The 27,536-nt window shown below is 42.1% G+C and overlaps 1 protein-coding gene across 4 annotated transcripts in view; it reads left to right on the top strand.

Annotated features, from left to right (window-relative positions):
* Cdk5rap1 (CDK5 regulatory subunit associated protein 1) overlaps nucleotides 1-27,536 on the top strand; it is a 151,028-nt gene that overhangs the window by 17,785 nt on the left and 105,707 nt on the right. Inside the window, exons 7-14 of one of the 4 annotated variants that reach the window (XR_001783168.2) lie at nucleotides 1,044-1,164; nucleotides 1,834-2,064; nucleotides 2,975-3,072; nucleotides 4,381-4,436; nucleotides 6,473-6,599; nucleotides 9,239-9,388; nucleotides 12,813-12,953; nucleotides 19,637-19,874. Coding sequence is in view for 1 of the 4 variants with exons in the window: in NM_025876.2 (NP_080152.1) it covers nucleotides 1,044-1,164; nucleotides 1,834-2,064; nucleotides 2,975-3,072; nucleotides 4,381-4,436; nucleotides 6,473-6,603; nucleotides 9,239-9,388; nucleotides 12,813-12,953; nucleotides 19,637-19,723 (1,015 nt within the window). In the remaining 3 variants the exon portion in view is untranslated. Of the gene's footprint in view, nucleotides 1-1,043; nucleotides 1,165-1,833; nucleotides 2,065-2,974; nucleotides 3,073-4,380; nucleotides 4,437-6,472; nucleotides 6,604-9,238; nucleotides 9,389-12,812; nucleotides 12,954-19,636; nucleotides 19,875-27,536 lie in introns of those variants that run through there. The other 3 variants (NM_025876.2, XR_003953696.1, XR_001783167.2) reach the window with 3 other exon arrangements.

The raw sequence follows: 27,536 nt of genomic DNA, 5'->3' as shown, positions 1-27,536 counted from the left end.
TTTTTCTTTTCTTTTTTCTTTTCCTTCCTTCTAATCTCTCCCCAGGTATTCCTACCTGACCTTAACTTTTCCTCGGGTTCAAGACCCTTGGAAAGGCCTGTATACTTACCGTTTCTCCTTGCTCCTACTCTCTCTCCCCGCTTTACTTCTGATAGACTGTCCTGAATTTCCTCTAGAATTTTCAGCCCTATCTTAAGCACTATATAACATGTGAAAAGGAACAAAAGGGCTTCTAACACTAGAAAAAATTTAAGGCCAAACATAACTTGTAAAGCCATTTTCCACTTTACTTCTGATAGACTGTCTTGAATTTCCTTAGAAAGTTCAAGATCAGACTTACCTCGTTCCCCAGCTGAAAAGTTCTGAATTCATACAGTTGAATCCTTCTTAACAGTCTGCTTTACGGGAACCTTTATCACCGTCGTTCCCCAGCTGATGAGTTCTGAATTCGGCAGTTGAATCCTTCTCAACAGTCTGTGTTACGGGAACCTTATAACCTTGATTCGCAGTTCTGGTTCTGGAATGAGGGATCTTCCTTGCGCCAGTCCCGAGTTTTTTCTCGTCCCGGATTTTCTCGTCCCGGGTTTCAGCACCAATTGTTATTCGTCGCGTTCTCACGACCGGCCAGGAAGAACACCACAGACCAGAATCTTCTGCGACAAAGCTTTATTCTTACATCTTTATCGGGCCAGAGTGTAAGAAGCAAGAGAGCGCAAGAAGCAAGAGAGAGAAGCAAGAGAGAGAAGCAAGAGAGAGAAGCAAGAGAGAGAGAAAAACGAAACCCCTTCTATTTTAAAGAGAACAACCATTGCCTAGGGCGCATCACTCCCTGATTGGCTGCAGCCCATGGCCGAGCTGACGTTCACGGGAAAAACAGAGTACAAGTAGTCGTAAATACCCTTGGCTCATGCGCAGATTATTTGTTTACCAACTTAGAACACAGGATGTCAGCGCCATCTTGTGACGGCGAATGTGGGGGCGGCTTCCCACACTAAGGCACCATTGCCCACTTGTTAACTGTATGCTGGTGCTTTCTTCCCCAGATCCATTATGCGGGGCTGCGACAACATGTGCAGTTACTGTATCGTGCCGTTCACGCGTGGCCGGGAGAGGAGCCGGCCAGTTGCCTCCATTCTCGATGAAGTGAGGAAGCTGTCCGAGCAGGTGAAGTTGTTCAAGCTCTCTTCTGCTGAGCATGTTCTGGCCAGGCTGAGGACAGCCTTCCTAATCATGTGCCTGTCCACAAGTAGTTCCACCACGGGAAGCTTGTACAAATCTATTTTCACCTGCCTAAATACTAAATGTATCTCCTTCTTCCCCATTTTCAGCTCCCCTACAGTACAAAACGCCTTTAGGATAGATATGTTCTGTTTAAGGGATTGATGGTGATAGAAACCCGTCCTTACTTCCTGAGTCGGGATTACAGGCGTGCACATTCTGTGCTTAAGGTTTATTCTATTGTTTAGGGTTTGGATAAGATACTCAAGTATGAAATCCCTGGATTAAAGATAGATTTCTATATGTTTCTTGGTAGACTCAGGTAGTATTTTTAAAAATTTATTTAAATTCATGCTTTGCCTCCATGTCTGTCTGCCTCCATGTATGAGGGTGTCAGATAACATGCAACTGGAATTACAGACAGTTGTCAACTGCCGTGTAGGTTTTGAGATTTGTATCTGGGTCCTTTGGAAGAGTAGCAGGTGCTCTTAACCGCTGAGCCATCTCTCCAGCTCTTTTAATTCTTGAAATTCAGCTAATTTTTAATCAGTGGTTTGACATGAAGCTGTTCACCAAGTTCTAAACTTGTTTTCAACATGTTTTTTCTGTTTTCAGGGCCTAAAAGAAGTGACACTTCTTGGTCAGAATGTTAATAGTTTTCGGGACAATTCGGAAGTCCAGTTCAATAATGCAGGGTCTGCTAACCTCAGCCGTGGCTTTACCACCAACTATAAACCCAAACAAGGAGGGCTTCGTTTTTCTCACCTTCTGGATCAGGTTTCAAGAATCGATCCTGAAATGAGGATCCGATTCACCTCTCCTCACCCCAAGGATTTTCCTGATGAGGTGAGTGGTGGTGATATTTAGTGCTATAGCAAACATTATCAGCACCCTAAAGCATATTGTTGCCTGGACCCAGTAGTGTGTGCAGAGACCTTGAATCCTGCTTTGAGGATTCTGTGTTACATTACAATATCTCCTTGCAGAACGACTGGTCCTTTGGCAAGATTTTAAAGTCTCCCAGGGTCAGGAAGGCGATAGGATGGCTTTGAATGGGAGCTTGGGACCACTTGTGTAGTGAGACGTTCTGTCAAGGTGGGCAGCTGCATGGTAGGTAGTGATGGTGGTGGTGGAGATACAGTGAGGACAGAAGGAGGTAATATGATGTAGTAGGAAAGTGCCCAGACTTCCTGTAGCCTGAGACACTTGTACTCAAGTCCCAGCTCTTGTCCCGTGTGTGATTCATGTTTACAATCCTAGCTTTGGGAAGTTGATACGGGTGGATTATGAGTTTCAGGCCAGCCTTGGCTACATAGTGAGTACCAAGCCAGTTAGGACAACTTAGCAAGACTATGTCTTCTGTTTTCTTTTTTCCCAAGATAGGGTTTCTCTGTGTAGCCCTAGCAGTCTTGGAACTCACTTTAACTCAGAGGTCTGCCTGCCTCTGCCTTCCAAGTGCTGGGATTAAATGTGTGCACCCAATCAACCTTTTAATTACTTGAAAATTAGCCTTTTTGGAGAAACAATGAGAGGAGTATTCTACCGAGCACTGTGTTACATGCTTTAATTCTGGCACTCAGGAAGCAGAGTCAGGCAGAGTCAGGCTGAGGTAGATGCCAGCCTTGTCTACACAGAGACATCTGGGCTCAAATGAAACAAAACAACAGCAACCTCCTCCCAGAAGGTAGAGAATATTGTTTCTCTACATGATTCTTGGTGAGCCTTAGGTAATCCATAATGTGTTCTGTTTAATCAGGTTCTTCAGCTGATTCGTGAGAGACACAACATCTGTAAGCAGATCCACCTGCCAGCCCAGAGTGGAAGCAGCCGTGTACTGGATGCCATGCGGAGAGGGTCAGACTTACTTGGGGAGAGGACATCCTTTACCTTTCCCATTTTCCTGAATAACTAAACACTGCATTTGTTGCTAAGAACCTAGTATGGTATACAGCACACAGTAGTGAATTAATAAGTGATGGTTGTTTGAGTAAATCTGTGGACAGTTGAACTTGCTGCTATGCAGCCCGTAAACAGAATAGGGATTGAGTCTCTATTTGCTTAACCTTTTTAAAAAGTAAGTGCTTACTGGGAGCCATGTTTTAAAATTTAGATTAGTGTGTGTGTGTGTGTGTGTGTGTGTGTGTGTTTATGGGGGTGGGGTGTTGTTTTGATTTGTTTTGTCTTTCAAGACAGGGTTTCACGGTTTCACTGTGTAGCCCTGGCTGTCCTGGAATTTGCTCTGTAGATCAGCCTGGCCTCGAACTCATAGAGATCTGACTGCCTCTGCCTCTCAAGTGGTGGGATTAAAAGTGTGCTCCACTGCCACCTGGTGAAATTTTAGTCTTTAAAAACTTGAAGGTGCTAGAATATAAATGCAGGTCACATGACTCACTTTGGAAATAAATCTGCAGAGATGAGACCCAAGACCAAGTTCATAGAACCAGAACTTTGCCTTATTTTCCACAGAGGCAACGATTAAGGGACTTCTTTCATTTTTCAAATTTTATTTATTAAACACGGGTCTTTTGCCTGCATGTATGTCTGCATCACATGTGTGCATTGTTCAAGGAGGCCAGAGGGTGGCATTAGATCCCCTGAGATCGAAGTCGCAGATGTGAGCTGCCATGTGGGTTCTAAGAACTGAATAGACAGTGCTCTTGACTACTGAGCCACCTCTCCAACACCTAGAGGTCTACTTAAGTGTTTGATTTTTTTCTTGATTTGTTAAACGTATGGTCCTTAGGAGCTGCAGTATGTGTGTGTGTGTAAACCAGAGGACAAGTGTCATGAGTTGGTTTTCTTCTACCATGTATGTTCCAGGGATTGAACTTAAATCACTGGGTTTGGTAACAAGCATCTATCTGCTGAGACATCTCACTGGCCCAAAGGGGTGTTTTATGTATCCTCTATATTTGTGGATGCAAAATCACAAATTGAAAAATGAATACACGTGTAAATTCACAGTGTTGTCTTTGTATAGCGTTCATTTAAATAAGATTGAGCCATATAACTCCTATGATGCTAGCAGTTGGGAGGTAGAGCCAGGAAGAACAGCAGTTTAAGGCTAATAAGCTGCACAAGACCTTCTTGTAACCCTATCCTCCCCTCCCTGAAAAGGATGAATAGTTCATCTGCGTCTTTTCTTTTTGTTCTTTACTGCAGATATTCAAGAGAAGCATATGTGGCATTAGTTCATCATGTCAGAGAGACTATCCCAGGTACATTTAAGAAATGCTGAGTGCATTACCACAGTCCACGATCACCTTGTCCTGCTACCAGCCTCTGGCAAACTCCTCACGTTGTCTTGTCGTAGTTTTGCTGCTTCTGTGTTCATTTTCTGCTTCCCTGTTTTCCTCTCTCTGTTCCACTTTGCTTTCCGTCTTTCTGATTCTGTGTGTGTTGCTCATGCCTGACAGGCATGTGCTTTACCACTGGACTGCAGCTCTACAGCTCTACACTTGGATTTTGACACCGACTGTGTCTTGTTGTGTTGCTCAGGGTACCTGACCTTGAACTTGATCTTCCATCTTTATTGCTATTGCTTGGATTATAAACATGCACTGTCCTGTATTCTGCTGTAATTAGGTTTATGGCAGATTTTAGATATGACCCCATTATATGCTTTTCCTTTCTCTTTCCTTCTAATAAAATTATTCTCTGTTTTGTTTTGCTAAGATTTGGTTGAGAATCTTGTCTGAAATTTCCCTCAAATTATATATTTTTTCTTTCTGAGCCTAGAGCTTAGTGTGTAGACTAGGTTGGCCTCAAGCTTACAGGGATTCAATCTGCCTCTGTTTCCCTTATGCTGTATGTGCTACCCTCCCCCCCCAAATTCTAATTCCTGATTCTTGTATTGTGCACACTTATTTGTGCTTTGATGGGTCAGGATGATGTTGCAGCTGGGTGTATTGGCTTTGTAGTGAGTACTGTGTTACTGACCTTGTGACATTTTATTTTTTATTTTTTAAAGATTTATTTATTATTATATGTAAATACACTATAGCTGTCTTCAGACACACCAGAAGAGGACATCAGGTCTCATTACAGATGGTTGTGAGCCACCATGTGGTTGCTGGGATTTGAACTCAGGATCTTTGGAAGAGCAATCGGTGCTCTTAACCGCTGAGCCATCTCTCCAGCCCCAAGATTTATCATTTATAAAATAAATAGTGCTCTTGTCATCTGATTTTGGTGGCAATTGAGTAACTAGTGACATATAGCACTTTCTACATATTCGGTATCTGATAATTCTTGCTACTGTATTGTAAATGAACATAATTCTAAATTAAATTCAATGTTTGATCATATATACATATGCTCAGTTATTGTGAATTAATTAAAATGTATAGATAGGGCTGGTGAGATGGCTCAGTGGGTAAGAGCACCCGACTGCTCTTCCGAAGGTCCAGAGTTCAAATCCCAGCAACCACATGGTGGCTCACAACCATCCGTAACAAGATCTGACTCCCTCTTCTGGTGTGTCTGAAGACAGCTACAGTGTATTTACATATAATAATAAATAAATCTTTAAAAAAAAAAAAGAAAAGAAAATGTATAGATATAGTCTAGTTTAAAGGTAGAGTGTTCAGGGCCCTACGTTCTGTCCCTAGCATTGTAGAAAAACAGTCCCCTATCTCCAAACGATAGCAACAGAACCAATTATGTAGATGTATATGTTTGTGTGAAGTATGGAAAGACTCACTAATAAAAGCAAGACCTGGGAACTGGAATGCTAGCAATAGGATGCTTAGCTAGCGCATAGTAAGGGTCAGTCTTTAACCCTGTCTTAACCAGTGGAAAGTACACTTCTGCAGTATCTCTGCATATCGCATATGAAGCCAATTCCCTAGAGCTGAAGGAAACATGAAGTGAGAATCCAGTTCTGTCCTGATGTAGAATAGCAAGCCTCTTTCCCCTTGCTCTGTAAGGACTTCCTCTTTCCTTCTTTTTCTCCTTTTTTGGTTTTCAATACAGGGTTTCTTTGTGTAACAGCCCTGACTGTTCTAGAACTCACTTTGGAGACCAGGCTGGCCTTGAACTCACAGAGATCCACCTGCCTCTGCCTCTCCAGTGCTGGGATTAAAGGGATGTGCTACCATGCCCAGCATGACTTCTTTTTTACTTAGATGTGGCCTGAGTAGTCCGATTTGCTTTCCTTCCTTCTGTTCTCAATCTGACACCCACATCCCCTCTGGAGGTAGGTAGCAGCGGTACTCTTAAGTGTTGCTCTTTGTCTTTTGTTGTTTATTGACAGGTGTGAGCCTTAGCAGCGACTTCATCACTGGCTTTTGTGGAGAGACAGAGGATGATCACCGGCAGACAGTGTCTTTACTTAGAGAAGTGCAGTATAATACCGGTTTTCTCTTTGCATACAGCATGAGGCAAGTAAGTCCTTGACGGGAGACAGCATCATTCTCTTACTAGCTTGAGACTATTAAGCTAGTAAGTGATTGGCAATGGTCTGGTAGAAAAGGGTGTGACAAGAAGACAGACCTGGTAAAGTCCCAGGGTTTTTTTTTTTTTTTTTTTTCTCAATAGGGTCTCTTCTCTTGTTTCTGTCCAGAAATTGCCACACAGACTCTGGTCTCAGGCAGGCAAGAATAGTTTACTGAACTCACATCCCAGGACTTATTGATCAGGGAATGCAGCCTAGACTCGGGAGCTAAGACTTTGACCTCCAATGTTTCCCAGGGCCAGTTAATAAAGGCAAAACCTTCGGTGAGCTCATATGCAGGTGCAGAAAGTGCTGTAGGGGTCAGCTGTTACTCAAGCATTTTGGTAGTTTAGACGTAAACAGTTCAAGCTGACCTTTACTCTGATTTGTCCTAAGTAGAGTCTTTGGTTATAAAATATCTTAAGACTATCAAACCTTAGTCCTGGAGAGATGGGTCAGCAGTTAAGAGAACTGACTGCTCTTCCAGAGGTCCTGAGTTCAATTCCCAGCAACCTGTTCTGATTCAAGCTGTTTTTCTGTGTCAGCAACTTTATGAAATGGCTGGCAGGTAAGGAACAAAATGGTTACAGCTGTGCCTGCCCTTGGCTGTCTTGGAACTCGAGGTTTAGATCATGCTGGCCTTGAACTCATAGAGATCTGTCTATCTCTGCTCCTGAGTTCAGGGATTTAAGGTGTGTGCTTAGCTAAATTATAGGATCTTGCTATCAATTGTCTTGTTTTCTTTAGTTAATTTTTATCTATTATATGTCAAATTTTAGCCATTGTTTTGAGATAAGGTCTTACCATGAAGCTTAGGCTGGCCTCAATTCTGTTTTCCTTCTGCTTCTCTTAGCTGCCTGAGTGTTAGCTTTATAGGTGTAAGCCACCACAACCAGCAAACGTCAGCAGCTGATAGGAAAAACATACCATGCTAGTTGTCCTACTTATGAAATACTTAATGGTAGCTGTGTTTGGTGATATGTGCTTGTAATCCCAGCACTTAGGAGGCTGAGGCAGGAGAATCTCAAGCATAAAAACAGCCTGGGCTACAGTCTGAGACTGTTCCAAAAACAAAAACAAACTCAAAACTAATAAAACCAAAGCGCAGTGTTCTGTAGTCAGTGTTTTTTACAAAAATATTTCAGAAGTGAGGCTTCTAGGAGCCTGTATAGTCCATTGCTTCTTTTTTGTGGCCATCACAGGTCCACAAGAGAAGATATGAGGCTGGTCTAGATGGGAAATGGTCTTTCAACACACAGTGGAAATATGATACTCAAATTGTGCCTCTGTCGTGTATTTACAGTGACCTTGTCTGAAGTCCTGTGACCTTGTCCTGAAGCTCTGTGAAGTGAGAATAACAATACCAGCTCAGGGTTGTTCTGAGGTTTAAATAAGATGGTGGATATAATGCACGTAGAGTCTTGATTCCTATGTGGAAACTGCCGTCAGGATGGTTATCATTACTAATAACATGTTAACCAAGTAGGACCTCATGCCTTAGGATCTTACACCCATTCCCCATTTTCATCTGTGGGTGTGGTAGTTCTTTCAGGGTAAATTGGTTTGAATTTCCAGACAGTGATATTTAGCCTTTCCTTTTATTTCTTGGCTTTTGCCTAGCTCAGTGGTTCTCTACCTGGCTTGAACATGAGCATAAAGATATATGTAACTATACACCCATGGTGGTATTAAAACACTTTTTAAGGATAATTGTTGTTTCTGACTAGATGATATGTGCTTACAGTGTAAAGTAAAAACACATCTTTATTTTGCTGCTAACATCTTTAGTTCCATTCTTGTAGGCAACTACTCTCACTTTTCAGGTATATTTCATGTGTTTATAAACATGAATACTTTCCATATCAAAGACCTGCACATTGATCTGTGCTTTGCTGATTTCAGTTTGCAGAGTATTTTGGAACAGTACATGTTGAGCTATCTTAGTAACGGTTGCATAATACTCCATTGTGTTGATAAACCATAATTTACTAGGTACTAGTTGGTGAGTATTTAGACTGCTTTACATCTGTATCTATAAACAACACTAGTGAATAGCTTAGTGTACGAATTATTTAGTTGGTGTCCAAATACAAGCTCGGGACAAATATAAAGACTAATTTTGAGTCTGTGATTTTCTTTTTAAAATTATTCATTTATTTACATTTGCTTATTTATTTACTTACTTTGTGTGTATGTTTTTGTAGGGCATGCATGTACTGCAGAGCATGTGTGTAGGTTAGAGGACCATTTGTTGGAGTTGGTTCTTTCTTTCCACTACATGGGTTCTGGGATTGAATCAGGTTATCAGGCTTGGTTGTAGGCACCTTTACCCACCGAGCCATCCTGCCAGCCATAAGTGTGTGATTTCAAGTGTGTGCTAAATTTAGAATGACTCTACAAAGATTCTATTTCAGTTACCCTTTCTCGTGGAATGTTCCTAAAACCAGAGAAGTAAGTCTGGTTTAGGATTGGGCTTTAGACCAAATTATATGTCTGTAACCTGTGATTAGAATGAATGTATTCCTCTCTTTATGCTCTGAGGATTTGACAAGTCCTTAATGACCTTTATCCTGTTCTGTTTTATAGAAGACACGAGCATATCACAGGCTGAAGGATGATGTTCCAGAAGAAGTAAAATTAAGGCGTTTGGAGGAACTCATTACTGTCTTCAGAGAAGAAGCTTCAAAAGCCAATAAGACCTCAGTGGGTTGTAGCCAGCTGGTACTGGTTGAAGGGGTAAGGTCACATACCTCTTTCTTTTTTTTTTTTTCATTTAAAATTTTTACTTTTTAGCTGAGCATAGTAACACACACCTTTAATCCCAGCACTCAGAGGCAGAGTCAGGAAGATCTCTGAGTTCAAGGCCAGTCTGGTTTACAGAGTGGAGTTCCAGGACTGCAAGTGTTATTTACGTAGGGCAACCCTGTCTTGAGACCTGGTCTCATATAGCTTACCTAAATTGATCTTGAACTTGCTACACAGCCAAGGGTGACCTTGACTTTGAACTTCTGAGCCTCCTGCTCCTATCTTCTTAAATATTGGGATTACACCATCATGCTCAGGTTATACGGTTCAGTACCAAACCCAGGGCCCCTGCACACCAGACAAACACTACCATTCTAGCCCCAAATATTTACTTTTGTATTGTGTCTTATGACCTTGGCAAACTTAGTGGCTCTGGCTTATTTACTTGTTAGTGTTTTGAATTTTCTATGTATATAATCATGCCAATTTTCTTTCTTTCTTCCCAGTGTACTAAGTATTTTCTTTTATATTTAGAGAACTTCCTGTGGATATTCTTGTGAAAAATTTGTTTAAATTTTCTTAATTTTGGGTTGTCTTCATTCCTGTTTATTTCCTCAAGAATAGTTTCTTTAAAAATTTATTTTTGCCAGGCGTGGTGGCGCACGCTTTTAATCCCAGCACTCAGGAGGCAGAGGCAGATGGATTTCTGAGTTTGAGGCCAGCCTGGTCTACAAAGTGAGTTCCAGGACAGCCAGGGTTATACAGAGAAACTCTGTCTTGAAAAACCAAAAAAAAAAAAAAAAAAAACCAAAAAACCCCCAAAATTTATTTTTATTTTGTGTGTGTGTGTGTGTGAGAGAGAGAGAGAGAGAGAGAGAGAGAGAGAGAGAAAGAGAGAAATTGTTTGTATATTTGAGTGCTCAAGGAGATCAGAAGAGGGCCTTAGATCCCTTGGAGCTGGAATTACAGACACTCACTCGTGAGTCCCTCCGGCGGTGCTAGGGTCTGGACTGCAATCCTTAGGATGTCCTGCACTATCTCTGCTAAGCTGTCTCTTCAGCCCCGAGGGATATTTTTGTTGCATGTTGTAATATAAGTTGTAATGCTTTCCTTTCTGGTCTTGAAAAATGTGCTATTTCCTGTTGGTCTTTATGTTTCTGGTGAGAAGTCATGGACATTTTTATTGGAATTTTCTAATGTTAGGGAAGCTACATCTCTTTGAAGAAAGAAACATCAAGGTTATTGCTCTTTCTGTCTTCCTTTTCCCTTCTCCTTTCCTGCTCCCTCGCTCTCCCTTTCCTCTCCTCTCCATTTCCTTTTCCTTCTATTGCCTTCCTTGTTTCCCTCTCTTTTATTTTTCAGATTGAATAATAGAAATTATTTTTTCTAGTTTTGTGGCTGGAAGTCAGATGAGCACAGTCAAATTCTTATGAGGGTTCATTTCCTGGTTTGCAGGTGGCTGTCCTCAGTGCTGTTGGTTTCAAGGTTCTTTTTATTTAGAAGTTTGGCTGTAATACATCTTGGTATGGATTCCTGTTAGGATTTTATACTACTTGACAAATTTGAGAAAATGTGTAGTCGTTACTTGACTACTTGAGTACTTTTTCCCTCTTCTGCCATTCTGTGTTATTAAAATTTCAGTATATTTGCTGCTAGGTTGAACACTTTTCTGAATTGTGATGCAATATAGACACAAGTGATAGATTTTTGTGTTGTCCCACAAGTGTCTGAGGCTCTGTTTATTTTTCTTGAGTCTATTTGTTTAGTTTTGAAAATTCTATTTGTCAATTATTTTTTAATGGTAGATATAAAATATTGACAAGAGTTGCTCTTACAAGAGAACTACTGAGAAATATGTCTGCTTCATCTTTCTGGAAACCAGATGTGTAATTTTAGAACTAGATTCCTTGTTTATATCTATTCAGACATGTTTTAGTCATAACTTCTTAGAAAGCTTGGTTCTGTAGGCTTCTTGGCTAAGTGTGGGGACATTAGGGAAGGATTCCAGGTCCCTACACTCAGAGTGCTAGCAGATGACACGGGGTGAGTCTGTGGACCTGGCCTTGTGAAGTGACGTGCTGCAGCTAGGGAAGAGGAGGGCCAACCAGGAGGGCTTGTTTCTGCTCTCTCTTCTGCATGGCTGACTGCTAGGCTGACTGCTAGGCTGTCAAGCTCTTGAGATCTGGTTCTCTTTGTTTTCCATCACTGGGACTTCAGGCATCTGTATCCACACCTGGCTTTTTATGTGGGTGCTGGGCCTCATGCTTATAGAGCAAGGGCTTCTTATACACTGAGTCCTCTCGCCCACCTACATACTAATCATGTTGATATGCACATTATGAGTTCCAAGAACAGATGTGCAATGCCAAACTAACTGTCTTGCTGACAATTTCCAGGTTACTCTGTTGACCTGAATCTATGAAATTCTTACTCTACATATATGCATTTAGCAAAGAATTGGGAAACCCAGAGATAATTCAAGAGTTCTTTCTACTTAATTCTTTTTCCAGAATTTGCTTCAAATTTTTCTACTTATCCAGATCTCTCTCTCTCTCTCCCTCCCTCCCTTTCTTTCTTTTTGTTTTTGATTTTGTTTTTTAGACTTATTTAGTACACTGTAGCTGTCTTCAGACACTCCAGAAGAGGGTGTAAGATCTTGTTACGGATGGTTGTGAGCCATCATGTGATTGCTGGGATTTGAACTCAGGACTCTTAACCACTGAACCATCTATCCAGCCCCAGATCTTTCTTGTTAAGGAAAGCAAACTCCATGTTGTACGTCTCTGCTTTATATACTCTGGCTGACATGTGCCATTCTGTTTGAAAGCAGGAATGAATGGAGGACTCAATTCATTTGCTCTCTCTTTCTAACAGGGCATTGTCTTGTATGATCTGTTTTCTAATATCTGAGGACAGCTGTTTCTGGTATTTTGTTTTATTTTCTGATTTTAGGCTAGAGGGTCCATTTGGTTCCTGTCACTGCATCTCCGAAGGCATATAAAGACTAGCTTATATTCTAGAACATAATCTTCCTCATTGTGGTTATCTCTCTTTCTGGTCCCAGCCTATGGTGGAGCCTACCTTCAAATTAGCATATTTAGTTGGGGCAAGTAACTCAAGCCAAATAAACAATCCTAAGTGCTCACTGTGAGGTTGGGAAACACTAATGTTGATTTACCAAACGCTTGAAAATCATTCCTGCAGAAGCCAAGTCTGTGAAGATTCATCAAAATAGTCAGCAGAACTTTGTTTTTGTTGTGCACCACATGCTGTCTTGTTGTTGAAACAGCCACACACACCAAGCCTTCATTAAGAAGTGTTCTGATCCTGGAGAGCCCCAGACAACAGACTCAATGTCTGCCTCCTAAAACTTATGGCTCACAGAAGCATCCATTTTTCTCTTTGTTTTCTGCAGTTCAGCAAACGTTCTACCACAGACCTTTGTGGCCGGAATGATGCAAACCTTAAGGTGATTTTCCCTGACGCAGAGGTGGAGGATATCACTAACCCTGGGCTCAAGGTCAGAGCTCAACCTGGGGACTATGTGCTGGTGAAGGTAAGTTTCCTTGAGTTTCCTTGTTTTGTCCATCTGACAAAACCTCAGAATACAACCAGTTTACTGTCTGGAGGTCTCATAGTCTTGTGTTCCTTCCCTGACACTGGCTAAGAAATGCCTTTCTTTAAATTGGGAATTTTCAGTGTGGATTCTGGAAACCAAACTTAGGCTCTCTGGAAGAGAAGCAAGTTTCTTGATTACTGAGCCATCTCTCAGACCCTATTTTATTATTTTTAATTGTGTGTATGTCTGTGCATGTGAATGTGGGCACTTGCAGAAACCAAAAGTCTCAGATCCCCCTGGAGCTTTCCCATGTAGGTGCTAGGAACTGAATTCAAGTCCTCAGGAAGAGCAGTATACATTCTTTCTTTTTTTTCCTCTAAATTTATTCATTTGTTTTTTATATGAATGTTTTACCTGTATGTATATCTGTGTATCCCGTGTGTGCCTGGAGCCTGTGAAGGTCAGAAGAGGGCATTGGATCCCTCTTGGGACTGGATTTATAGACAATTTTGAGCTGCCAAGTGGGTCCTGGGAATTGAAACCAGGTCCTCTGGGAAAGCAGCCGTTGTTCTTGTCTGCTGAGCCATCTTTCCAGTCCCCAGAGTATGAGCTCTTAATCACTGAGCTATTTAGTGTCCAAGATTATATATATATTTTAAATAATTTATTTATTTTTATGTGCATTAGTGTTTTGCCTCTGGAAATGGAATCATCAGACTGCTGTAAGCTGCCATGTGCTGGGAATTGGACCCAGGTCCTCTGGAAGAGCAGCCAGTGCTCTAACCAGTGAGCCATCTCTCCAGCCCGCAGCCGAGTTTTTTTTTTTTTTTTTTTTTAAGGATACCAATGTAGCTTCAAATTTAGTTGCTATATGAAAGGGGGTGCAGTAAAGAAACTGTGGACATGACTGCTCCATGATCAGGAAAGATTTTATTGTGCATAAGAGAGAGAGCTTATCCAGAGGCACATGGAAGAGCCCAAAGCAGAGAGAAAGAGAAACAGAGTGGACATGGCCAGGGCCATCTGTGAGAGAAGAGAGAATAGCCAGAAAGGGAATAGTGAGACTACTGAGCATAGCCAGGGGCAGGGGATAGGAAAAGAGATGGATCTGAGATGAGAAGGCCAGGATGCTAGCTAGTGTGGACTTTGAAATGCATGGGCTTTGATCTGTAACCACAGGTAACCCTTCTGCTAGAGGTAAGGGAAATGACTCCTTCTGGTAGATACGAACTGGTTTTACAAGTTCCTGAGAAAAATTTGTTTTTATTGAACAGCTAGAAATCTTCCTATAATCCAATTTGAGCTCATTTCTGGCTATTTGGACAGCTCGAGACCTAACTTAGATTGCCTTCTCATATTGCCTCTTAATTTCTTCCCACTGTAACTGTGGGTCACTTATAAAGAGGATTAGGTTGTTGATCAGCTTGCACTGTTTGTGTGGGAGTCTTTTGCAAAAATAGAATTCTATTTGATCAGAAAAAGGTGATGTTGAGTTACTTAAGACAGACACCTGACGTAAAAGCCCATACATAGATTTAGTGGGAGGATTGATGTGAGGAAGGAGACTGCCTTGGTCATCCATCTCTGCTGTCCACACCTTGTTTCCACTGAGGTCTCCTGACTGACTGCATGAGAATCACTTCCTCATGGGATCCATACACTCTTTCCTGTTTTCCTAAATTCCATCTCACTGAAACTGGTTCCTGTGTACTCCTCATCTCCAACAAGCAGCTTGACATTGCCAGAGAAAAAGCACACATAACATGATAGAGTGGGTGCTGGAGAAGTGGCTTAGTCGTTGGCCTGATCCTTTAAGGGACCCGGGTTCAATTCCCAGCACCCACACATCTCACAACTGTCGATAACACCAGATCAAGGGGGTTTACACACACACACACACACACACACACACCTACTTCATACACATAAAATAAATAAATCTCTAAAAGCAAATATGATAGGGAAGGTTGGATTGAAGTCACTCAAAATATAGTGACTTCAGTCAGATTTGAGTTCTCTTTTCCCTGAGAGCACACGTGGAGGGTCCTTTACTGCTGATTGTGATGGCAGAGATAGGTTTCCTAGCTATGAGTTTTTATTCTCAAGGTCACCTGGTTTCCAGACTCCAGCTGGCCTGTCCATATTTCATTAGGGTATACCACTGCACAGGACTAAGAAGCCCTGTTTTGAATAGCTTACGATCTGTATATCACCCTACCTCTATTTCACACAAGAAGGAGGGAAGCATTGGATGCTTTTGTACAACCACATGCAAATAACTAAGATTCTCCATGCATGTGCGAGGACTTCCGTTCTAGTTCTAGTATCCATGTTAAAAGCCAGACATGCTGGCACATGATTTTTTATTTTATATTCATTTATTTTACTTTATTTATTTATTTTCTGGCCTCTTTCTCCACCCCCAACAAGATTTCTCTGTGTAGCCCTGGTTGTCCCAGACCTTAATAGACAAGATTGGCCAGGAACTCAGAGATTTGCCTGCTTTTGCCTCTAAAGGCATAAGTTACACTGTTTGTTTGTTTATTTGTCTATCTTCTTTTTGTTTTTTAATTTATTTTTGATACAGTATTTTTCTATGTAGCCCTAGCTGTCCTGGAACTTGATATGTAGATAAGGTTGGCCTTGAATTTGCAGAGGTCTACCTGCCTTTACCTGCCCCTCCCCCCTTCCTTTGCCTCCTTTTCAAGCTCTGGGGTTAAAGGTATGAGCTGGCCTAGCAGACTGTTACTGCTTTTGGTTTGAGACCGGGTTTTCCTGACACAGGGTTTTCACTCTGTAGCCCTGGCCTGTAACTCACTATATAGATCAGGCTGACCTCTAAGTCACAGAGATGCCTTTTTCAGCTTCCTGGCTGGGCCACCTCCTGGCACATGACTTTAACATAGCATTGGGGAGGAGGCGACCCCTGTGGTATAATTCTTTTTAAAGACAGGTCTATGTACTTGTGGCTGGCCCGACACTCACTATGTAGATTAGGCCTACCTGGAACTCAAGAGAGATCTGTTATCTTTCTTAACATTGGGATAAAAGATGTGTACCGTTAAGCCTGGCTTACCTACAAATTTAAAGTACCTGATTTGTTAAAGATTTAAGTTCTATGAACTAAAGGGAACTTTAGGTTAATTATGTCCCCACTGTCTCTTAATCTAATAAGGTACCATATAAACAGAGAGAGAGTACCTGGAGGGATGGGTTATCAGTTAAGAGTGCATCCTACTCTTCCAGAGGCTCCAAGTTCCCTTGCCAGCATCCACTTCAGGCAGTTCACAAACTATTGTTTAAACCACCTAGAGCTTCATGGAGAGACTGTGTCTCTCTTTCTCCCTGAAACAAAAGAAAAAATATGATTCTTAGAAACAAGGTAAGAAATGTGTACCTCAAAACCAAAGAGCTTAGTTGCACATAGCTGAGAATGGCTTAACTAAAAACAAAAAGGTCCATCCTAATGCCTCCTGGTCAGAAGAAAAAAAAAGAAAGAAAAAAAACAAAACAAAAAGGATTAATGACTCATATCTGCAATCCTAGCTTTTAGGAGCCTATGGAGGGAGGATAGCTACAAATTCAAGACTAGCCTGGGGCACATAGTGAGTTCCAAGCCAGCCTGGGCTATAGAGTAAAGTGCTGGGGGTGGGGGGTGGGGGGTGGGGTGGGGAGGGGTGGGGGTGGGGGTGGTGGGGGTGGGGGGAGTTCTGCTATAGATTAAGCATGAGTGTTGAGAGAGAGAGTGTGTGTGTGAGAGACAGAAGGAGAGAGACAGGGAGGGAGGGAGAGACAGGGAGTACAGTTTAAGAAAAAGACCCATACAAAAGGAAGCACAGAGTTGAAGAGAGTTGCTCTTAACTGCTGAGTCACCTTTTTGAAATCTTACCGTGACCTCACTCAGGTAGCTATTTCTGAAATCTAAAAGGTTTTTTTTTTTTTGAGCCCAGAAATTCCCTTCATCCAGCCATTTGAGTGCTGGAATTGTAGGCATGTGCCACACCCTGTTCCACATTTTTGTTTTGTTTTGTTTTGCAAATGGTGTTCTATAGTGTATAGGTTGGATTCCTGCTTTCCTTTCCCTACATATATTCTGTGCTTCATTTGTTTTTCTATCACAAAGATTTGTTATGCATTGTACTGTTGGTGGGCCATACTGGTTGTTTCCAGTTTGGACCTAGTCCATTTGCTATTGCTATGAGTATACTTGTACATGTGCTGTAAGGCACATACATATTTATTTCTGTTGGGTATATGGTCATAGGGTGGCTATAATAGGAACAGCCCAAGTGTTTTGCACTCCTGCTAGCAATGCTAGAGAATTCTAGAAATTTCATCTTCTTTCTTCAATTTTACCTCAGAGATGCTGTCCCTGAACATCATTGTTTTGAAGCAACTTTTCCTGCCTATTTCCCCACTATTCCATAATTCCTGCCTATTAGCCACCTGTCCCCTGTTATATTGAGTACTTATTAGTGCCCAAATAATTTTTTTTATGTACATGCTTATTATGTGTCTTTCTCCAAAAGCTCTATTGTGGGTGAGGTAATTCCTTTGTTTATATTTGTATTTCCAGCATCAAAGTTAATCCCTAATATAAGTAAGAATCTTGTAAATATTTACTAGTGGATCAATTTATTCTGATGAGAAATATGATAAATGGTAACTTTGGGGTCTTAGTTATTCAGTTCTCACTCAGAGGTGAAATAAACTTTTTCAGTAAGTTTTGATAAAAAATATTATAAGGATTGGCCAGGCAGTAGTTTGCACACATCTTTAGAAGCAGCTCAGGAGACAGAAGCAGGTGTTCTGAGTTTGAGTCCAGCTTGGTCTATAGAGAGTTCTAGGACAGACAGGACTACACAGAGAAACCCTATCTTGAAAAATAAACAAACAAAAATCCTAAGGATGGCTTTAACTAGGTCAGTTTGCATCCTAAGTCATTCCAGAGGCTGGAGGATGGCTCTGTGCAGGGCAGCTCACAAGGGAGCTGACAGTTGGAGCTGAGAAGGATCCATCGTCTCCTCAGAGAAACATGAAGAGCTGCTGCTGGGGATGGATCTGGACTTTAGTTTGACTTTGTTTTTGTCTTTGTTTGAGACAGGGTTCCTATCTCTATATATTAATGGCTGTCCTGGAACTCACTCTGTAGACCAGGCCGTCTCAGAAATCCACCAGCCTCTGCCTCTCCAGTGCTGGGATTAAAGGCGTGCGCCACCATTGCCCAGCTAACCATTTATTTATTTATTTACTTATTTATTTACTTATTTATTTATTTATTTATTGAAGGAGAGCAAAGAAGTAGATTGAGGTAGATGGGAAGGCAGGGAGGAACTGAGAGGAGTAGAAGGAGGGGAAATTGTATTCAGGATATTATGTGAGGAAAAAGTCTATTTTCAGTAAGAGCAAAACTTTTTTTTAAACCACAACAACACATTTATGACAAGTGCAATATAAAAATTTATATCCTCTATTCAAATACTCACAAGGCACTGTTTCAAGGACATTACAAATTGTGTATTCATTGGTAAAATCCATTTATTTCATTTTTTTTTTGTTTGTTTAACAGCTGGGATTTAAAGTGTTAGAGATCTGCCTGACCCCAAAGGAAAAATACTCACAGTAACAAAGTGCCACTTCAGAAGAACATACATATGCGTCAGAGTCATTGTGACTGTTGCCTTAAATCACAATACTAACTTTCCTGGCTTTTCAAAAATCATAAAACTCACTTTGTAATTTTACATTATAAACCTACTCTGTATGTAAAACACAGATATGTCTAACAAACAAATACATTCATTTGGGTACCAGCCAGTAACTGAAAAAATTTTTTAAAAGACCCTAAATTTATTATTTCAAAAGGACATTCTAGATCCCTCCATAAATGGAAAGCCAGAATTTGTGACATAAATAGAAAGTAATTTAAAAAATAAGCATAAAAATAAGCATAATAGCCGGGTGTGGTGGCACACGCACCACCCAGCACTCGGGAGGCAGAGGCAGACGGATTTCTGAGCTCAAGGCCAGCCTGGTCTACAAAGTGAGTTCCGGGATAGCCAGGGCTACACAGAGAAACCCTGTCTCGAACCCCCCACCCCCCAAAAAAAGCATAATGAAAACAATGTCACAAAACTCCATCCAGAGCTGGTGGCCAACACAGGGCTCTGGAGGCCCCTTCTCTGTTGGAAAAGGAAGTGTTCACAGAGTGTAGAAAGCACCAGCAGTCAGGGAGATGGTTTCTGGTCTCCGTAACAACAAACTGAAGGGAACTGCGGAGGGAAGAAAGCTCCCCTCTGGGTCCACTGCTGCATTACTGTGGCTCCCAGCAGGCCCAGGTGTGTCCTGCTATGCCCAGTCCACTCAGGAGCCTGTGGCTCTGTTCTCCCTTCCTGTGGAAGGCTGGGCCCTCTCCTTAACGCTGGGCGAGCCAGAGGTCAGCTCAAGCTGAGCTGATGGCTCCAGCCAGTCAGGTGTGCAGCCATGTGCCCTGTCAGAATACTGATCACTGCAGTTGGGCCTTCCAGGCTGGCTGGATTGTGTATTCCGTTCTGTCTGGCACCTCTTCCTTTCAGGCTTGAGGCGGCACAAGCACTGTGCACTTCCTGTCATCTCCATCCAAGTCCTGTCCCCATGGTGCTGTCAGGTTACCTTGTCTTCTATGATGGGTTTTCTTTCAGATCACCTCTGCCAGCTCTCAGACCCTGAAAGGACACATTCTCTGCAGGACCACTATGAAAGACTCATTGACGTATTGCACGACCTGAGCTGCTGGATTAGGAGTGGACTTGGGCAGGTTTTTCTCATGCTTTGGAGACATGTAATAGTCTTGAAGCACCTTTGCACCAAATGGAAGAGTACATTTCTTTGTTGTCGATAGAACAACTGTTACAATAATAAATTTCATAAATTAATGGCTTCCTTGTCTACTTTTTTCATTTTTGTCTTGGCTTATTTGTGGGGTTCTTCCTGTCTCTCTGTTGGATGCTTCTCAGCACGAGTGTTCTGTACTGCTATTTACTCAGCCGCTAACCACGCTAACCACCATCGGTTGGTTGGTTGGTTGATTTGGCCTGAGGATTTCCCTCATGGGCATCTTTTCAGCTTTCCCATTTAGATGTAGAAGCACTTGGAGTTTTTGAAAATGTTTTTACCTATTAGTGGGCCATCTGAGCAGTGGTCCTTGGCTTACCACTTACCATTGTAGTCATTTTCATGAAGTTAAAACAAAAAGCAAGAAAATCAAACTGAGATAGTAGCATGGGATATTTAGAGCTGGATTTCAGTTCAAGTCCCACCTCCTTTAGCATTGTAGGAGGCTCTGTGTATAACTCTGGTATAGTGCTTGCCTAGAATAAACAAGGCCCTGGGTTAGATCCCCAGTACTGTGTGTGTGTGTGTGTGTGTGAGTGTGAGTATGGTGTGTGTGTGGTGTGTGTGTGGTGTGTGTGTTCATGTGTGATGGGGGTGCTGGTGAAGAAAAATGTTTAGAGAGCTCTCACCCACTCACCCCCCAGGTAGGTTTTTTTGTAATGCAGGCTGACCTTGAGTTTGCCTTTCCTTACTTCTGAGTGATAGAATTAGAGGTATGTGCCACCCATCACACCAGGGAGGAACATCTGGGGATCACATCTAGAGCTTGATGCATTCTGAGCAAATGATCCTCATAAACTGTAAGCTCCTACCAAATGGAAATAGTCCTTGAAAAATATGCTGCTGAAACAGACTGCGTATTTGGGCATCCTGAGCTGTTAATTGTGTCTGGCTGTGATCTGCTTTGGACACTCTGCTGACTAGCACGATAGATAGATAGCTCATGGGAGTTTGCTTTGGTGCTGGCTCACTTCTGGCCAGTTGGTTCTATTTCAGTGTTCATCTTGAAGAGTTGTTAGATCAGAACCGGTCTCTACTCTTGGTCACATGTAGTGCTGTACTAGCTCTCTTTACCAAGTCTGTTGTTCTTGTTCCTTTTACCCCAGCCACCAAAGAGACTTGGTGTCTGCCAGAAAGATAAAGAAAACAACAGAAAAGTCTTCACCCTAAATTTATAGCACTAATATGAACCTTTAAAAGATTTTTCTACAAACAGGTCTGATTAACTCAAAGATGGCCCACAGATATCGTCAGCTCGAGAAGCTATTGACAGGTTTTAAATAGGAGAGTTGGTTGCTTAGTTTCTGACTTAGTTTCCCACAAATGTGTTTCATCCATATTTAAACACTCTAAGATAGCCTAAGTGTGGATACAATGGCATTCTTTTCTACCTTTTAAGCCTCTTACAATTAAAAAATGATTCCCCACTCTTTAGGAATTTACAGCTGTGTAAGTGGGCTGTATTTGCCTCTTCAGCGCAAAGGCATCAGTGACAGTTGTTTGGAAGATTTGCTTTCTTTTTCTTTATTATATATGTTTAAATCTAAGGAAATTTTTACTTCTATGTTTTACTTCATAATTAAAATTCATTTAGTATATAGCATTACTACCTGCCACTTAACATTTAAAATTTGTTTATTATTTCCATGTGCATATGTGTGTCTGTGTGTGAGTATATGCATGTGTGTGTGAGGTTCCAGTGGAGCCCAGAAGAGTGTGTTGAACCTCTTGAAGATGGAGTTACAGGCAATTGTGACTTGCTTGATGTGGGTGCTTGAAACTGAACGTACATACGTCCTCTGCAAGAGTATTATAGTCTGTGTTAGCTACTGTTGTATTGCTATGAAGAGGCACCATAACCAAGGAAACTATAATAAGAGAAACCATTTAACTGGGGGCTTGCTTACAATTTCAGAGAGTTAGTCCATATTCCTCATGACAGGAAGCATGGCAGCATGCAGGCAGATGCTGGAGCAATAATGCATCCTGAGCTTTAGACAGAGAGGGACCCTGGGCTTGACATGGGCTTTTGAAACCTCAAAACCTCAGTGACACACTTTCTCCAATAACGCTACACTTCTTAATCTTTCTTTTTCTTTTTTAAAAAGATTTATTTATTTACTTATTTGTTATATATAAATACACTGTAGCTGCCTTCAGACACTTTTTCTTCTCTCTCTGGCCCTGCTTGCTTGGCCTAAAGATTTATTTATTTATTATATGTAAGTACACTATAGCTGTCTTCAGACATAACAGAAGAGGGCATTGGATCTCATTACTGATGCTTGTGAGCCACCATGTGGTTGCTGGGATTTGAACTCAGGACCTTTGGAAGAGCAGTCAGTGCTCTTAACCACTGAGCCATCTATCTCTCCAGCCCCCATATTAATCCTTTTAATCCTTTCAAATCCTACCACTCCTTGGTAACTAAGAATTCAAACCACCACACACTCTTTAACATTGATTCTTCTCTCTAGCCCTTAAGATCTATTTGTCCCCTTCCCCTTCCCTTCCCTTCCCCTTCCCCTTCCCCTTCCCCTTCCCCTTCCCCTTCCCCTTCCCCTTCCCCTTCCCTCCCCCCCTCCCCTCCCCCCTTCCCTCCCCTTTCCTCCCTTCCATTCCCTCCCCTCCCCTCCCTTCCATTCCCTCCCCTCCCCTCCCCTCCCCTCCCCCTCCCCCTCCCCCTCCCTCCCCTCCCCTATTACCTCTAAAAGTGTGACCCACTGAGGCTTTATGCCTTGGACTTCTCAAACAGCACCAACTTGGACCAAGTGTTAAAATACATAAGGCCATGGGGGGTGTTGCTCATTTAAGCCACCACATTCCACTCTGGCTCCTAGGGGCTAATGGCAGTCTCATGATACAAAATACATTCAATCCAACTTTAAAAGTCTCTATAGTCTTTAATAATCTCAATGCTGTTCAAAATTCCAACGTCAAAAAGGTCTTTTGACCTCTTGTAACTGTGACCTCTAGTAAACAAAACAAAACACCAAGTTATATACTTTCAACATGATTGCACAGGATATGTTTTGTTTTGTTTTTGTTTTGTTTTTTTTTGTTTTGTTTTGTTTTTTCGACGCAGGGTTTCTCTGTGTAGCCCTGGCTGTCCTGGAACTCACTTTGTAGACCAGGCTGGCCTCGAACTCAGAAATCCGCCTGCCTCTGCCTCCTGAGTGCTGGGATTAAAGGCATGCGCCACCACGCCCGGCTCAGGATATGCATTTTTATTTCAAAGGAGAAGAATAGATGCACGACGAGGAAATAGTAGATTAAAGCAAGACTGAAACCCACTAGGGCTGTTATGGTTTAAATATGCTTGGCACATGGAAGGTGGCTCTATTAGGAGGTGTGGTCTTGTTGGAGGAAGGAAGTAGACTAGTGTCAGGGTGGGCTTTGAGGTCCTGTGCTTAAGCTCCTTCCTGGCTGCCTTCAGATCAAAATGTAGAACCTCAGCTCCTTCTCCAGCATTGCATGCTGCCATGCTTCCTGTCATGATGACGATGGACCGAACCTCTGAAAGTAAGCCAGCCCCAATGAAATGTTGTCCTTTATAAAAGTTACCTTGGTCATTGTGTCTCTTCATAGCAATAAAACCCTAACTAAGACAACTGCAAACACCAAGTTCTGTGCCCAGTGTCTGGGACATTTTCAAGGACATAGATCTTCCTACCCCTCTGTCTTAGTCAGGGTTTCTATTCCTGCACAAACATCATGACCAAGAAGCACTTGGGAAGGAAAGGGTTTATTCAGCTTACACTTCCACATTGATGTTCATCACCAAAGGAAGTCAGGACTGGAACTCAAGCAGGTCAGGAAGCAGGAGCTGATGCAGAGGCCATGGAGGGATGTTCTTTACTGGCTTGCTTCCCCTGGCTTGCTCAGCCTGCTCTCTTATAGAACCAAGACTACCAGTCCAGAGATGGTCCCAACCACTAGGGGCCTTTCCCCCTTGATTTCTAATTGAGAAAATGCCTTACAGTTGGATCTCACGGAGGCTTTTCCTCAACTGAAGCTCCTTTCACTGTGATAACTTCAGCTGTGTCAAGTTGACACAAAACCAGCCAGTACACCCTCCTTTGCTGCCAGTGATATAGACCACTCTCTGAGACTGGTTCCATATAAAATTATCCTTGGCAGATGTCTCATCTCTCTGGTGTCTCCAGCATCCTGGGGTCTCCTCTGAAACTCTTGTTTCATTTTTATAGGCCGACACAGTGACCTCTCGGTGTTCTTGGAGTGATTCCAGCACTGCCCCTTGTTGCCTGTTCTCAGTGGCTTTTTAAAACCATGGAGAAAGTTTCCATAATCCCTTCACTCTTGCATCTTTTCATGTCTCCAAAGGGGAGACACCATGTGAGGACTATGTGACTACTCTGCCATGGTTGACTGCCAGCTTGGGATAGACCCTGTGCCCCTTCAATTACATTAGCAGCTTTTGTATGCAGTTTCTCTCCAGGAGCAGGGAACCCCTTAGCGCTCTCTCACAATTTAGAAGCTTAGAGGGATGGGGCCTTAGCATGTGGGTGGGTACCTTTCCTATTCCAGTGCAGAGCCAGAGGCTTTCCCCTTAATGGTGCTAATGTCCTTCACATTTAGTCCTTCTCAGCCCATGCCTTGGCTGAAACATTTAGCTTCCCATTGCACCCCCCCCCCCCCGTTTGTATTTCTTTCTGCCCTACTTGTTCTTTTTTATTGTAGATTGGCATCAAATTTATCAGTAATGACCATGTTACGACTCAGTGTTATACAGCTCAATTTACTCTACCAAAGAAATTAGCCCATTACTTTTTAATGTAGCCTATATAAATTCTCAAATATACGGGCATAAAATAGCCAGATAGTTCCAAAATATCACAGAAATAGCCTTTAGCCCTGTTGCTAATTCGGTCTTTGCTTCTTTCTGAAACCTATGAATTGGACCTCTATAGTCTTCATTACTCTCAGCATGACTGTCATCTAGGTTTCCTAATAGAATGGACCATTAAACTCTCCTTACAGTGTTTAACTGCTTTTCTAGTACAAATTCCAAACTCAATGACAAGCCTCCCCCAAACAGTCATGTTCTTCATAACAATACTTTATGTTCTCAGTTTCTGTTTAAGTTACTTTTTGTTGCTGTGATAAAATACCATGACCAAGAGCAGCTTATGGAAGAGTTTATTTTGGCTTATAGTTCCAGAGAGTGAGTTCATAAGGAACTGAACAGTCTGATTATCATGCTCACAGGTTGTGTTGTAGTCTCAATCTGGCATGGAAGACCTGGAGGATTCCTGGATAGCTTCTTATATCTTATATCTTCTTATATCTTATAGCTTCTTATATCTGTATTGGAAGCCCAAAGAAATTGGTTCTAATGTTGGGGAAAGAATATTACAGCAACAGGATAGATAAACTTGCCAGCAAGAGTGATTGCAAGCAGGCAAAACCTACATTTCCTTCTCCTAGGTCTTTTCATCTCTGTTGCCACCAGGAGGTACTGCTCATATTTAGGGCAGATTTCCTGCTTCAAATAATCTGATCAAGAAAAACGTTTACAGGAACACTCAGCAGCTTATGTTATAGTTGATTGTAGAGCCAGTCAATTTGAAACCACGACTTGCTCTAACAGACTCCATGGAACTAAAGTTACAGATGGTTGTGAGTCACCATGCATGTGCTATGGACTGAACCCATGTCCTCTGTAAGAAGGTAAATGCCCTTAACTAGTCAACCTGCTTTCCAGCCCCTCCACTTAGTAAGATGTGACATTTGTATATCTATGATGATGTATTTCTTGTGCTTTGCACTCTCCTTTAACCTCCTACCTGTCAAGCTACCAGGGATTTACTGTCACAACCCTTTTTATTCCCCCACTACTTTATTAAACATTTTAATAATTTGCAACATGACCCCCAGGTATAGTTATAAATATATTAATAATATAAAGATTTACAAAAGTGGCTGCAACACCCTTTTGGATGAGGTGTGGTAAAGGAGAGTCGCACAAAGTTCATACAGAGACGCTTCTGAATGAGAGCTTTGTTCTTTGATTTCCCCTGCTTAAGAATTCCACTTAGCTCAGGTGATGAAGACCAATCACTGCTCACTACAAATCAAAGAAAACCATTAATCTTCAATGTCCTAAAGAAATGTCCTTTGCTGTGGTACTTCAAACCATGAAGACCCTTTGGCTGTATGGTCACATGAGGAACTTGCTGTCTGGATAGTCTTATTGCTTGAAGCTTTCTAGCCAAGGCCTTCCAGGAACACCTATAGAAGTAGAGTGCAGGGCTGTGAGTGAGCCAGGCAGCCGCTTCCCCATTCACCTGCATCCTTCTTACTAGGGAAACTCCGTACTACACAGGGGAAGACAAGACCAGTGAGTTTATGTGCACGCATCTTGGGTATCCTGCAGGAGGGCTAGGACAGTGAGTACTGCTCAGAGAATGACATTGGCTACACACCTGTAGCACATTTGCAGAGCTGGGGGGGTCAACTTTTGTTGTTGTTGTTTAATTCACCATGCATCTTCTATAAGAAAACTGCCCCTCCTCAAATTGCCGACTGATACCATAGTATTGAAAATAAGGATGACTTGGACCTCTGAAAAAAATCCTTGTGTTTTTACCAAGAATCACATCCTCAGCTCAGGAAAGCAGCTGCTAGGTTGACTTGTAGAGTTAATGCCTTTGAATCCAGAAATAGAGATGGCTCCACAGCCACTTCAAGGGCATCTCTAGCTATGCAGGGCTGGAGGGAAAGCAGGCCTAGGACTAAACTATGTGCACCAGGAGTGAGGCTGGTACTATAGTTCCTATGTTCCCGAAGCACCAGAGGCAGAACAAGTGGTGTGGCATTCTTTTCCAATCAATTGCCCACTTACAGGTACTGGTAACAGTTGGGACAGACATTCCATCAGGGACCAAACAATGTCCTACAGAATTTCCCTATTTTGCTCATGTTTTTTTAATGTGTTATTTTAAGGCTAGGGATCAAACCTAGGGCTTTATGCTAACCTGTGAGACAAGCACTTCACTTCTGGGCCAAATCTTTAATCTCATGATTTCTGTCTTAGTTCAAAACCACTTGCACCTTACTTTGGTAGCTTTGTTGTAAAGACATCGGTACATGCTAAATAACATAAACAACGGAATATAACGTGAAAACCAAAATGCATTGACAAATGGATGTGTCAGCCAGAGAAGCTCTCTCCTTTTTGGGAAGCCAGCAGGACCAGAGGAAGCCAGAAAATGAAGCTTACCTATCCGTAAATACCTCCTGTTGCAAATACCATTTCTTCCCAGTAATGATGGGGTAGAGATGTCTAAGGATGAGATACAAGTACTAAATCAGCTTTTAAGGAATTATCAGGCAAGGTCTGATTACAAACCTGTGCGTCCAGAAATGCTAGGAGAGGCAGAGCACGGTGGTGCACACCTATAATGGTGGCACTTGGGAAGCTGAGGCAGAGCATGGTGACACACACCTATAATGGTGGCTCCTGGGAAGCTGAGGCAGAGCATGGTGACACACACCTATATTGGTGGCTCCTGGGAAGCCGAGGCAGAGCATGGTGACACACACCTATATTGGTGGCACTTGGGAAACTGAGGAAGGATCTATTATGAATTCTGACAGGTTTGTCATCAAGTTCAATTCAATTTGCCTTTTAACTTTTCTTTTTTTTTTCTTTGCCTCAGGGGTTATTCAGTACTAGATTTTTTT

Source organism: Mus musculus, chromosome 2 (assembly GCF_000001635.26).
Source record: "Mus musculus strain C57BL/6J chromosome 2, GRCm38.p6 C57BL/6J".
Taxonomy (NCBI): domain Eukaryota; kingdom Metazoa; phylum Chordata; class Mammalia; order Rodentia; family Muridae; genus Mus; species Mus musculus.
The sequence above is the reverse complement of the archived record's forward strand: the minus strand, read 5'-3'. Positions and strand labels throughout refer to the sequence as shown.